At 31.9% G+C, this 14922-nt stretch overlaps 1 protein-coding gene across 6 annotated transcripts in view; it reads right to left on the reverse strand.

Moving 5' to 3' along the window:
• The window catches only part of EPHA7 (EPH receptor A7), a 179840-nt gene that overhangs the window by 100196 nt on the left and 64722 nt on the right, over positions 1-14922 (reverse strand). Inside the window, exon 6 of one of the 6 annotated variants that reach the window (XM_033234645.1) lies at positions 2157-3338. The exons of the other annotated variants lie outside the window; for them this stretch is intronic. Within the exon in view, the coding sequence (XP_033090536.1) occupies positions 3325-3338 (14 nt within the window). The 3' untranslated portion in view covers positions 2157-3324. Of the gene's footprint in view, positions 1-2156; positions 3339-14922 lie in introns of those variants that run through there. 6 annotated transcript variants of the gene reach the window in all.

Genomic DNA, 14922 nt, shown 5'->3' on the forward strand with positions numbered 1-14922 from the left:
CCGGATCATTTTGGATTTTGTACTTTTAGACTGGGAATGCTCAACCAGTAAGTGTAATACAAATATTCCAAAACTCCAAAAAAATTCAAAATGGGAAACACTTCCGGTCCCAAGCATTACAAATAACAGATAATCAACTCATAGTAAAATGTTCCTACATATAATTGTAATTAAACTACTTTTTAAAAATTGAAGATTTATTTCTAAATGACAAGGGAAACTAATACTTGGATAGAAAGTTCCATGTGGTTTTTACAAATAAATGTTAAATGTTTCAGAAATCCATACTATATGTTACATTAAAATGTCTTCAATTATTTTTGTAAAAATCAAAAGGTCAAATGAAAGTTATTCATTAAGAGAAAAAAACAACAAAGTTAGCTGTGTAAAGTTGGTTTTGATAGTGGAACACTTATAAATGCAATCACAATCTGTGGCCTTGTGAAGATACAGGTAGTAGTTTGTGAGAGAACTCAGGGCAAGAAGCAGAGATTCATGGCCTTACTTGTATAGAAGTGACAGTGGAAATGGAAAAGTACTCACCCTTTTTCCTAGTATCATCAGTCCAAATTTTCCAAAATTCTTGCTGTGCAAGCATTATAACCTATTTAGTCTATTAAAGATTGGACTGCCTTCTCTTCTGCAAATCAGACAATCTACAGCTTAAAATAATGTCAGATATTTAGATCACTTTCAAACAGACAGCCAATCCATCTACTCTATATTTTAATTCGATTTTCAGAGAACCCCCAGGGTTTCTTGAAATATTCTCAGATAATCAAAATAGTACATATACAGTAATCATAATTTCTAAATATACAAATCATAAAACATTTATGCATTTTTGCACAAGATCATAAAATAAGACTACAAGAGAAAGGCGAATTTTATATTTCAAAATTACTCTGAGTGTGTTTATATGTGTGTATGTGTGTGTATAAACTAAGTTGTTAGGATCACTGACCTTTGACATTAATCAGTGTCAGAAATTGAGATAAAAATTATGAAAATCAAGATAGGGAAATATAAAAAGTGAGGAATCTATTAATTCAGAATAAATGAAGTTGTAGAAAAGAGAGCATGTAACTGAATTTAAAATACAAGGCTTATTGTAAATGTTTCTAATTTTATCTAACCATCTTTAACCCCAACTCACTTCAATACATATAAACCTTAAATCCTGAACTAAACCAATATACTGAAGTTTAGGAGGTAGCTTTTGCAAACTTACACCAGCAAACTGATACAAATGTTAGCTACAGTTAATAATTCAGCACAGGTCCTCTACATACAAAATGACATGCAGATTGGTTACACCCAGAAGTGAAAGGTGACTCAATTTTAATATCATTTTCATGATTACAATAATCTACAGGTTTCTTTGATTATGGAAGTATATTTGTGATGCCAAATATAATTTAATTTATTCACAATATCTAAGAGAAAAAAATTCATAGGCATACTTTGAAGATTTGGAAGGCCTCAGATCTCTTTCAGGGTCTGCCTGGTGAAAAAGGCCCAAGACCCATTCAAGCACACATAATTCTGAAGGTCTGCCTGCCAGCAATAAAGGCCGAAATTGGATACTTGGTGAGATTAATTACCTAGATAGGGCTTGATAATGCAAGTCAAATGGGAATGTAATTAAAGTGCACCTTCCATGAAAATTATTCATTGCTGATGGATCAGGTGACAGATAAATCAAAAGGCATTTTTTTTTTTTAAAGCCTACAGGTTAACTTGAAGCAAGTCTTTCCTCTTTTTAAAACTCTGTAATTGCAGGTGTAGAATTCACTCTTGCTGTCCTATCCTCATCATGATACCATAAGACAAAAAAAATAGATTGTAATGTAATCTATTAGAAACAGAAGCCAATAGAAAAACCATTAGGACCATGGTTACAAACAAAAGGTCACCTAGACTGGAACCAGTTGGCTGGCAGCTTTCAGAAGAGAGTATCACTCTATGCTCATACTATAATGGGGATTGTAACCGTAAAAAAAGACAAGTGATGAATTAATAAGTTGACTAGTCCCTAGGGTGCAACTGTTACAGATAAAGGCATGCTGGAATAATCAAATAGAGTTATAAATTAGATAAATAGAATGGCACAAGAAGTATTTTACAATGTAATTATTAAATAAAGTCTTCCTGGATGTGCTGTTAATTCTTTATTGCCAATACATTTGTTTACAGTGTAAGAACAATAAAAAATACTGTTTTATAAGGATGGCAGGGTAATTTTAGTTACCCAGAAGGATACTAAATCTAACTTCTATATTGAGTTACTTATATAAGTTTATCATGCATCTAAGAGAAGAAAGATGAAAAAATGTCCAATTAAATGGCAGTTATTAGAAACTATGGCTTTACATGTTATTCATTTGCCTATTCTAACTAATGAACACGTCTTTACTGATATGTGTAGAGAAAACACATATTGTCTGCAAGAACAAACTTTATGCTGAACAAGAAAATCGTGTCATCCAGCAGATAGCATATGAAATTCACAAAAAAATCAATTACTATTAGAAGAAATAATAATAACCTAAGCATAAAGGTTGAATACTTTTTGTTCTTTGGAAAACTTTGAATAATACTTATCTACAACAGTTATTATGAACCCTCAAATAGTCATCTGACTTCTCCAAAACTTTATACTTTTTAATTGAAACTTGAAAAACATCCAAAATTTGAACTCAAATTCCTTCAATAATCTATGTGTCCCAGGATCACATAAAAATACTTCAAATTAAAACATAATCAAATTTGTATAATCACTTACATGCAATTAAAAGGATAACTGCAGATGTTTTAACCTAGTTCTAAGAAAGAAATATTTCTAAAACTGTATTAAATAAAAAAATTACAAAGTAACTCTTTTTACACAGTGAAAACTCCAGAAATAAAACAAATTCAAAATCAAACACATGATGTAGATTTTAGATATGTAAATTGGATACACAGGGTTTGTGTTTGAAGCGCTATAAATTTAAGTGTATAAAAATGTATCTGTCAGAGAATTATCTGTGTATAGTTCTTCATTCCTAAAGGTTATGAATTAAAATTGAAACAGGCATAGCAAACACCCAGCGCATTTTATCAGGAGACATTGCTTTTTGCGTTCCCTGCAGGTTCCAGTTAGTAACTTAATCCTAGCCAAACTATAAAGTAAACTGTTCATGATTTGTCAGATTAGCTGATGCTTGTCCAGAAAAATGGTCTGAAAAAAGAGTCACCAGGACACTATAATTAAGATCCTTTCATCCATTTCATCCTTGGATTGAAGCAAATAATGAAACATCAAAGTAGGCAGGCAGCAGTCTAAAGGAGGTCAGCTGGTGTATTTTCAAACATAACACCAGTGTTTAATGCAGCAGGTGTACCAGAAGTCACTTACAAATTATATTAACATCCAATGTTTGTTGAAATAAGATAATGGCTTTCTGTTCTTTGTTTATATAATTTTCAAAGATAAAGGAAATGTGTCCAAAAATAAAACATTTATCAGTATTAACAAATACTGCACATAGCAAAAATAAAATTTCCAAATTTTTAGGTGGTTATACTTTTTATATTGGCAAGTACATGATATGGAACATATACTTTAAAATCTACTGGAGAAAGAAGAAAAGATACATGTTTATTTATCTATCTATCATCTATCATCTATCTATCATAGCACAGTCTCTGTATTAGATGTGTAAACAGTCATTTGATTTTATAGCATTTAATATTAATGATACTATATTAGATGAGAGATAGTTATAAATGCATAGTTTATCTTTGTAGAATTAACATCTTTCCTTTTATGACCTTTATTTCTGAGATTATCAGGTTCTCAACAATGAAATTTATGTGAGGCTATATTTGGGTTCTTGGTGATGTCAGGGATGTGAGAAAATAGGATGAGATGTCAAAACAAGGAGAAAACAAGGTTATGATAATGTATTAGAAACTAACAAAGGCAGTACTTTTTTCCAAATGTAATTCAGACTCATTCCTCTGTCTTAAAGTCTTTACCAGTCTGATAAATGTTGTATGAAATCAGCATAAAGTAATCTATTACAATTAAATTCAGCCATCATTGAGCTGAATACTCTACTACGTATGCATAGTGTCAGGCTTTGCTTTTGACCATGGTAAAAATGTGATTATGATATTTTTCTACCTCAAGTTATCAGCAAAAACTGTTTCTCATGGTTCCAAATTTTCAAATCCAGTAGACTTTCTTGTGTCTTCATTCTATTGACCTCCTGTGACACTTGATTCTATGATCAACTTAATGAGAAAATGTCCCTTCCTCTGATAATTGTGACAGCCCTCTTATTCAACTGGCCTGGCCACCCCTCTTTGGTTTTTGTCACGTGCTTCTGAGATTCTTCCAATTCTTATTTGTTTTCTCAAAACTTTTTGTCACACTTTTAAATTATAGCTCCACTCCTCTTCCGAGGAAAGGCCACTCATTAACTCACCATTTATAGGCATAAGATTCCTAAATCTATAACATTTAAGCCCTACCACCATTCTAATGCCCATTCTCTTAGGAATATACATGTACTCATAAAATATATGAGGTTAAAGAACATATATTTATTATTATCTATACATGTCTATACACATAAATACATCAGCTCACAGTGGTATAGTCTGACGTAACTAGAGTTAAGGGTGTTGAGTTTAAGTGTATTAGCAGTATTTGAATAATGCAACAGTGATATGGCTTAACCAGTTTTGTTTTTATCATCATATACAATTTCCATTATGAATGCTATGCTCAGACAACGTTCTGTATCTTTCTATATGCTGAAGTTAATGACAAAATATTAAAAATTAAGACACTATCTGATGTCAACATGCTTTCGATAATTAAGAACTGCATGCTTTAAAGCTATGCTAATTGTTTTTCACAAATCTTCCTCTGTAATCCTTGTGTCTTAAACAAAGCAAGTAGCTACACATCTGTATGTACATCTCTGCCACGTATTTTGTCACAGAACATACATCATCTGCTCTGCCTTGTCCCTGACTAAATTTGTTAGGTTGCAGCAATTATTTCTTGCTTTGTGATTGACCTATTTGTAAACTAAGTGCAGGAAATTTGCGTAATTTTTTCCCAGAGTTCTTACCTCTTAATTGATCCTTATTCATTGCTTACACTAGTACAAAGGGAACCAAAGTCATAAAAACAGTTAAAATTCAAACACGTAACAATCATGCTTTAGCAGTTGAAATTGACAGATCTGAAAAACAAGATCTTGATAGTGTTCTCTCCTTTACCCTATTACTTGGATCAGTTGGTTAAAACTGTTAATGATTCTTGTGGATCAATGCCTTTTCCTTGTAGCTCTAATTTACTGCATTGGTGGATTAGTACAGATTTTTTTTGGATGGCTCTGCATCATTCCACCAGATTGCTTGTCTGGATCAAATTTGCTTCAATTCATCACCAACGAAGCAAGGGATAAAATAATCAACATTTACTCCCTCTGAACACTTGTACTGAAAACAGAACAACAACTAAATCCTTGTCCAAATTTAAAGACAATCTCCTATCTTTCACCTATATTTAATAGCTTTCAAGGCTATGCCCCTTAGCTGATCCAGGGCTGAAAATTGTGTATATGATTGACAGTGGCAGTGCATAGGAATTGGGACTGGGGGAAAACCTAAACAGTACTTAAAATTAATGGACCCATGTTTTTACTACTGTCGTCATCACTATTACCAATTCATATTATGTGTCTTTGTCTTTACATGAATAATGTATGAAATTACTATCAATTGGCTTTTCATTCTGTGAAATGCAGCTTATTGATTTCTTGCTCTTAAATGAAATTTTTCTGAAACTGTATCTGTCTCCACAATGCTACCTCTTCAATAACACTTAGAGAAATGGGCAGGATAGCTACCTACATAAAAACTAACACATGACTCATAGAACAAAACCTGTTTGTACAATAGAATCAAGCAAATCAGGTAACTGGTTTCAGTCAAGGAAATATTAACCAAAAACACTTCTTTAGTCAATGTATATTGGAAACCTATTACAAATGTGTTAGTTTGTATTCTTGACATGGTATTACTATAATATAACATATTCATTATTTTTTATGATTTATAATTGTTTAGTACCTCCAGAAAAAGAGATTGAATTCAATATATATTTACCTAAGGTTATGCCCTGAAAAACTTTGCATATTTTATTTAAGTCCCTCCTGTTAACTTGCTTTTGGTATTTTTCCCCTAAAAGTAAAGAGCATGTGGTCTAGTTAGTCACATTTTACTTAAAACAGATTTTCCATATATCACTTGAACAAACTTCTTTACTCTAACGGTAAAGTGGCTATTTATTTGTAAATATTATTTTAGTAGATGAATATTCAGCTTACTTACAATGTCTACCCCATAAACTCACAGTTGCAAAATAAAGGATCCTCTATTAAGGGCAATACATGTAATAAGAATTACCCTATATAATTCCATCATTATGGAATATTCCAGGATAATGATCCTAATGGGAAGTCATATTTTTTGAAGAGGATGCTTAAATTTAGCAAATTACAAATTTATATCTCCAAAATATAGAGCTATAAACACTTTCTCCTACGATAATCCTGAAATGATACTGACTTCTTAATCATGTAGAAATTGTTAGGTTAAAATTGCCAAGAATTTGACAAACTTACCCAAGCTTCAAAACTAAGGAACAAAATTTATAATAAATTTTATATTGGGTGTTCTGTTACCATCAATGCATCAGCTTCTAAAATTTATTAGATGATTAACTGGCTCTGTTAAAAAATAAAAACCTGACTTGGACATTGAAAAGAAAACATTATTACTGGTCATTTTCTGTTACTTACAAAGGTACTGTACTAAACAAGTTTCGTGTTTTTTTGAGGGAAAAAATCATAGAAATGCATAAAATTTCTACAACTGTCATTTCTTGCCCCATAAATACAATTTTACATGCCTTAGCTGTCCTCATACATATGGAGAATGAAGACTTTTCTTTAAAATAATTGGATGGAATTAAATTATCTCAGGGAGGAGTATTAGTCTGCATTCGTTGCTATAAGAAAATGCCACAGACTGAGGGGCTTAAGCGGAAATTTGTTTTCTCACAGTTGTGAGGATTAGAAGTCCCAAATCAAGGTCCAACAGATTTCAGTTTCTGCTGAAGCCTCTCTTTCTGGCTTGTGGATGACCATCTTCTTTCTATGTGCTCACATGGCCTTTCTCAGTGTGTATGGAGGAGAGTATACAGTCACACTGGGGGTTAGGGCTTCAGCATAGGAATTTTGGGAGGACACAATTCCATCACAGTAGAATAACTGGTTATTGTCAAAAATGAACTCTTGCTTCCCAGGTATGTAAACATCATTATTTACAAAGTAGCACTTCAAAGAGCAAAGAACTTAAGAAAAGATAAAGAAGCATTAAATTTGAAATATGAGAAGTAACTTAAAACACCCTATACTAGGATTTTTTCAAGTGTCTCCTAAAAGCATGTTCATTAAACAGTATGCAGATCAACTTGTCATCATAACCTCAACATAAGCCTATTTCATTACAAATATTAACGATATCAGAAAAGGACAGATTTGACAACTCAGAAAGATACTGGGACTGGAGATCAGGGAGTTGACGTGGCAAGGTTAAGGTGTGGGGATGAGAACACAGGTTACTTAGAGGCATTTCCTTATGTATGTTTTAATTGAGAATAGTCATGGCACAGTGATGTGCTGTAGCCTTAAAGCTGTCACAAAACCAAAAAAAAACAAAAAAAAAAAATATTAAAACCTAAATATATCAAACTATAAAAAATAGTAAAATAATGTATGAAAAGCTGATATTATGTTCCTAGGTAATAATGAAAGCATTCTAATCCTGATCTCTGTGCTTCTACATATTCAATGTTATATAAAAGATATAAATTAATTATATTTTCAACAAGCTTTCAAAATATGAAGCATTACAAAAGTTTTCTAAGTTAAGGTTTATTTGTACCTTTATTATTTTATAAGAAGGTTAAGCTTTCATTTAAAACTTCTGCTTAAATACTACATTATGGCTATAAACAGTTTAAGATTTTAAATATATTTACAGTTTTAGGACCAAATTGCAAAATGACTATACTTGAAGTTATTAACTTATGTACTCATTGCATAATTTAAATAACATTATGTCATTTGAATTAAATTACTGTCTTCTTTAACAACCTAGTCTAAGAAATTTTCTTTCCATATTATGGTATACAAAGAATGTATGCATTCAGCCAACAAATATTTATTAACCATCTACCTTGGCCCAATACGTTGATGGGGCTAGAGAGTATGATCAAAGGTACAACCATTTTCATATAACATGAAGCCTAAGAGGAAAGATAAACTTTTCACAACTAATATGTGAAGAATGTTACAAATATATGATGCAATTAGTATAAGACCATATCACAGAAACATGCAATTTTCTCTTAAACTTACATAATAAATTCAGAATGTGAAGATACTGTGCAAACATATGGGTCTTTACATGTAAAGGAATCAACATATTTTATACTAAGCACTACATAAATCCTGGTTATTAGTATTAATGTCAACATGGTAGTACATTACCTAATTAAAATTTTATTAAAGTAGTATCTAAAATATGATCCTTTTTGTATGTTTTCATAACTTACAACCACTAAATAAAAATGTAAATATATCTATGTTTTCATATTTATGTCACAAAAATACTTAAATATTAAATAAATTTCACTAACAGTCTAAAGTTGCTCCTTGTTTAAGCAAAGCATATGAATTACTAAAATGTCATGCCCTGCAGCATGAATTAGAATGACTAAATCCTGCACTTTTGGGTACCTCAGGTTTATAAAATGTCTAAATATAACAGAAACGCATATTTTGAACAGTTTACTGTTAAAGGAAATTTATTCGATTGATTTTCTGCTGCAGGTGGCATAGGTGTGCATATGAATGTACGTTTTAATAACAATAACACTATCTCTACAAAATGGTTCCTGTTTTTTTTTCATTTATATATTTTTAACCTAGTGATAAAACAATTATGTCTTGTTTCACCCTGTGGAGAATGCTGTGTTTAATATTACTTTATATAATAAGTAAATGTTCTAAAATAAGAAAATATATTTTCTCAATGTCATGTTCCTTTAAAATATAAATCAATCTTATACATTCCTAACAAGCATAAAAATATACAAATTTAATGGAATTGATTTACTTATTTAAAGACATATAACTTGATGTGTGTCCATTAAATCATTGAAAAGAGACAATCTACACTAATTTACGAGAAAACAGTCACAATTGAGTCACATGATTTCATGTGAGTGAAGCTATTTCTGACAAATACAGAAAATGATTGTTGGTTTTGTCTTTTTTGGGAATAATTTTGCTTATGTGTAATGTTATATCACATGACTCAGGTTATATTTCATCCGGTACATCATATAAACATTACAAATCAAAGTAAAGGGAATACTGAAGCAAATCTTTATTTTGACTGAGAAATTAGATCTGGGCATTGAAAACCACAGGAAAGTCAGTCAATTTAAAATATGCAGGGCTATTTTTAAAGTTTCTTGAAGAAGGATAATAAAACAGTAATGAGAAGGCAAATGCTATATTTAGCAATGCTATCCCACAAAGATTACATTGTTAATATTCTCAGGAAATAACACTTCTTAGTAGGTCTCCTTTTCACTTAACAGCTCTTATCACTGGCCATTAAACCAATCTGCAAATTCTCGTGTAATGGATTATGGAGCTACATTTTTAAAGATAGCACTCTATGATAAGACTGCATAAACACTTAATAATTTTGAGGTAAGAAGTGTATTTGATTGCAATCATTTGGGTCATCACTATATAATTTACTGTGTGACCTTTGTAAAGTCATTTGAACTCTCGAAATTTTACTTTTAAAATGATATCAGTTCTTGTCTTAACAACTCCACAAATTTAGTTCAAATTTTAGTACAATCTGTGTGCGTGTCATATAAATCATTTATCCAAGCATAACAAAACTCATGATGGGGAAAGAATACAGTTCTGTTTGAGAGATTCTAAAGAGACCTTTGAAGATAATTAAGATGTCTCCACACCATAACGGCAGATTCTTTAAAGTTTTCTCATATTTTCGGAAACTGTATTTTTTGTATGTTTTTTCCACAGTAATTAAGACTAGGCAGGATTTTTTTTTTTTTTTTTAACAAACTACTATATGTAATACGTGAAATGTCCTGTGGAAGATCACAAAAGTTTAAGTTAAACCAGGGTCAATCATGTTACTTGTCTGTTCAAAAACACTCAGGTTTCCCTCCTGTCTATCAGAAAAGATTATTTTCCTAAAAATAAAAATTCCCCAGTAATCTTTCCCACAAATCTTTGTTCATCCAGTTCATATCAATATTCCATAATCACACTCTGAATGCTGCCCCTCTGATTCTTTTGCATAATTTAACTCTCTATAATGGATGTTGTAATGGGCCACCCACATTCTCCTTACAAAAGGACTGAAGAAATTATTTGCCGAGCTGCCGAGATCTTTGCCAGAAAACGGGCCTCAGTTCCCTGCCTCACTTAGAATTTCCTTTCTGAAAACACCTCACTCCTTCCTAGGAAAAACTGCAACCAATGTCTGGACAACATAGACGTATAAAACTGTCACCTAGGGACAGACTGAGGGTTCATTACAGTTAGAGCACTCCCCATGGAGTTGGCTGAGGATTCCAATGAGACCCCATCACAACTCAGCCCTGCTCTGCTGGGCCCTGCTTGCTTCCCTTCTTTCTGATGGTATTGATCCCAAACATTTTTCCTAATAAAAGTTGTGTATGCTAATCTCCATATAAGTATTTGCTTCAGCCTGGGGGGCCCAACTTGAGAAACTATCCCTAACCTCTTTCAAGAGGTTTCAGTTTTCATCCCAATTCCTTCCCGATGCTTTCCAGAGCATTATAATAGTTATCACTCTCATTAAAAACTGTAGTATATGTACACTATCACTCAGCTATTAATAGTGTGCAGTGAATAGTGTAGCATAGTGATATGTTTGTACTGTATATTGAGTTATTACTTTGTTTATTTAGTTATGAATATATGAGGAGCTCTGAGAGATCTTATATTCCAAATCTCTCAGTTGCCTATGGGGACGATACGAGGCCAAAAAAGATAGGTGACTCAACTTTGACACTCTTTTCATGCATATTTTACATTTCAAAAAGTACCAGGAACATAGTAAGTATTCAATAAATAGTAATTTTTAAATTATTGCTCTTATTATTATAATTGTTTCAGTATGATAACACACCTTTTTATTGTAATTAACGTACCTGGAATTAAGCTATTAGCTCAATTTTTACAATATGTCGAGTCAGATAGTGTACCACTTGAGGAGAAAATTCTAGTATAAAGAGGTGAAGTAACTTGTCTAAAATCGTAATTATGTCATCTAATATTAAATAATATGTCTTTTCTATTAATACCTTAATGGTTTCACTCTTGGATAATGATTTAATTTTTCTAGTTTTCGCATTGGCCTTAATTCCACAACACTTTTTGTACAGCTAGTATGCAGAAGAGACTGTATTTGATGGTGGTGACACAGATAAACATGACACAGTTACTGACTTGAAGGATAATTGCTAAGTCATCTATGTCCCTTTGAGGAGAGACCACATATTATAATTGCTTAAATAATCCCAGAGTGAATGAAGTATTAAAGAAAGAAACAGCATTTTTCGAGTGATCTGTTTTTATTAACTTTCATACTTCTGCATACTATTTCTGTGCTACCATAACTTAGTTTCAGGAAGGAAGATAGTGGCAATTACCATGTTCTGATTAGAGAAAAGGGGTAGTATTCTTCTGGGCCTAGAATAGGATTTACTTTTATACTCTTACTTTTATATCTGGCAAAAGCACATCCATTCTGAAACTCTGGATTGACTGACTCATTTTTGTAAGGGCTTTTGTTTATTCTCTGAATGAATCATTCTTTCTTCAGGGTTTTTGTATTTTGTTCCCAATGTTGTTCTACAACATTATAATAAAGTGTTATATTGTTAGATATTTAAGAAGAGAGCCATTCCTTACCTTCTTATTCTTAGCATCCCCCATAGTGCTTGACATGCACTAGGTACTTAGTCCAGTTGGCCAAACTAATATTAAAAAGCAGCACTTAAATAGTGCTTAAGAATGGGAAACTATGGAATACTATGCAGCCACAAAAAAGAACAAGATCATGTCCTTTGCAGTGACATGGATGGAGTGAGTGGCCATTATCCTCAGCAAACTAACACAGGAAGAGAAAACCAAATACCACATGTTCTCCCTTATAAGTGGTGGCTAAATGATGAGAACACAGGGACACACAGAAAGGAACAACACACACTGGGGCCTACTGGGGGTGGAAGGTGGCTGGAGGGAGAGGATTAGGAAAAATAATGAACGGGCAGTAGGCTTAACACCTGGGTGACACAATAATCTATACAACAAATTCCCATAACACAACCTGGACTTGTACCACTGAACTTAATATAAAAGGTTAAAAAAGGCATTTTTTAAAGAGAACATTGAAATATAAGGAAGAATAAGGGTCACAATGTCATAGATTAAATACATATATTTTTTCTCTACTTCTATATTTTAAAAAATATCTCCATTGTATGTAACTCGATCTTTGTGACTTCAGCCTTAATAGGTCAATATAATTACTAACAAAATGACAGGAACAAAAATGTATGGTTCAGCCAGCTTGTGTATGGCATGTTCATGACAAGTAAATATAAAACTTGTATAAATATGAACATTAAAATATCATGCTTTTTCAATACAAGTCTATCTTAAAGGTAAAATCATTGGTTTACACAAGAACCTCAATCATAAGATAATTGATAACTAGATAATAGTCATATTTTTTACAGGCCAAACAAAATTAATTTCTCCTTCTTCCAACGTTATAATACGTTAGCTGCCAATTCTGCACTCAAATTATTTTCCCTCATGCTTCTACAGATAAAGAAATTGGTGCATTTTGCCTTGACAGGTTCCCAGAGAGTCACATAAAAAGAGGACTAATTGGCATTCATTTTGCTATTCACTGTATTGGCATTTTTATGGCAATGTATGAGTTTAGTTTTCTTTAATATCATCTCACTTAACACGATAATACAGGAAAGTAGATATTATTTTATCCCGATTTTTCCTTTTTCATGCGGAGCTTTAGTGATCGACCCAAAATGTATATACCTCCTAGTGGCAGACTAGAAACTAGAACTCAGGGCCCTTAATATCAATGGGCCTATTCTTCCTGTGAGCAAAAGATGTTCAATACACTTCTACTCACACAAACACTGGTATAGGGTCTTGTGCTCCAAACTCAAAACTTAACAGAAAAGGAATTACAAAATACACACACTATCTTTGAAGCACTGGCTGATTATTTGTTATTCTGACTCTCTACGCTTTCCCAGAAACATGAAATTCTCTTAATAAACTCTTTTATGCTAGGCATCAGTGGATTGCTGAGGAGAAAGATAACCAACCAGAAATACAGACTTAAATTCATTGTTGAAGTGATTTCAGCATAAACTAGGTTGGAAAGGATGCTATTCGTTTAATGGAGAATGATAATTTCAAGGGTTTTACAGGGTTCCTTGGATAGTTTTGAACTCAGACCAAGTTTCAAATCACTCCCCTTTAGGAAGAACAAAAATATGGTAATGGAGGGAACTGAGTATACTCATGCAAAAGAACAATAATCACCAATACATTCCGAATTTCCTCTGTTAGAAAAAGCTAACTGTAAATTCATGAGTTTTAGCATTTGAGATGTAGACTAGGCAATCATGAATTAGTATTTTAATATAAAAGTGCAAATCTAGTTTTTTAACCTTTATTTATGTTTATGTTATTTAATAAACTTATAGGTATGGTTTTTATCATTTTTTCTTTTTATTGAGGTGTAATTTAAATATCATAAAATGTACTCATTTTAATATATGATTAAGTATTTTAGTACATTTACAGGCTTGTATAACCATCATAATATATCAATATATTTATTGTACATTTAAATCAACTTCATCCACAAATAAAGCAAAACAAACAAACAAACAAACAAACAAAAACAAAAAAAACCCCTCCAGCCAACCTAGTTTGTTCTTAACCAGAAGGGAATCAATATCCAAAGCCATTTTACACAACATCTGTGAAATATTTGATTCCAGAAATATTTACAGAAATTTGATAATATATTTAGCCTGTATAGTATTAACTTGAAAAATCAAACAATAGACATTTTAGGAACACGAAAAGACATCCCCAAAGTGGCCAATTTGGCAAACACTATTTCTGGTATCAGTTCAGCATCTCCTGGTTATATTCAGAAATAAAAATGTCACTTCTTGATATTAGCAGGAATAAAAGAATGTCATTCTAACTTAGTAGAACTAAGTTTCTATTAATGCTTCCAAAAGATAGTTCTTATGTCAAAAATCATAAACCTAAAACATTTCAAATCCACTCACTGCAAAGCTATGAGACAAATTTATATATAAAACAACACAAGTGGAACTATCTAATGACAACAGCATTAAAAAAAAAATAGTATAAACATTGCTAATAAAAGAAGTAAGTCCAAAATAAAATAGGGAAGTCCAGGTAATTAGCTAAATCAGTTACTTTTTGTCTAATTATCAAATATTTACATTTCTATGTTTTACCCTCCAATATCTGCTCTTAAATAGGAGATCTGATTGAAACAGCCTTTGAAATAAGCATCAGAATGAAACCTTTAGAATAAAAACCCACTAATCTGTTCAAAATGGTAAGCCTGAGATCATATACATAGTTTTCATTATGTAGATATAATTTAAATAGGTAACAGTTG

Source organism: Trachypithecus francoisi, unplaced genomic scaffold (assembly GCF_009764315.1).
Source record: "Trachypithecus francoisi isolate TF-2019V2 unplaced genomic scaffold, Tfra_2.0 Lachesis_group15, whole genome shotgun sequence".
In the NCBI taxonomy this organism is placed as follows: Eukaryota; Metazoa; Chordata; class Mammalia; order Primates; family Cercopithecidae; genus Trachypithecus; species Trachypithecus francoisi.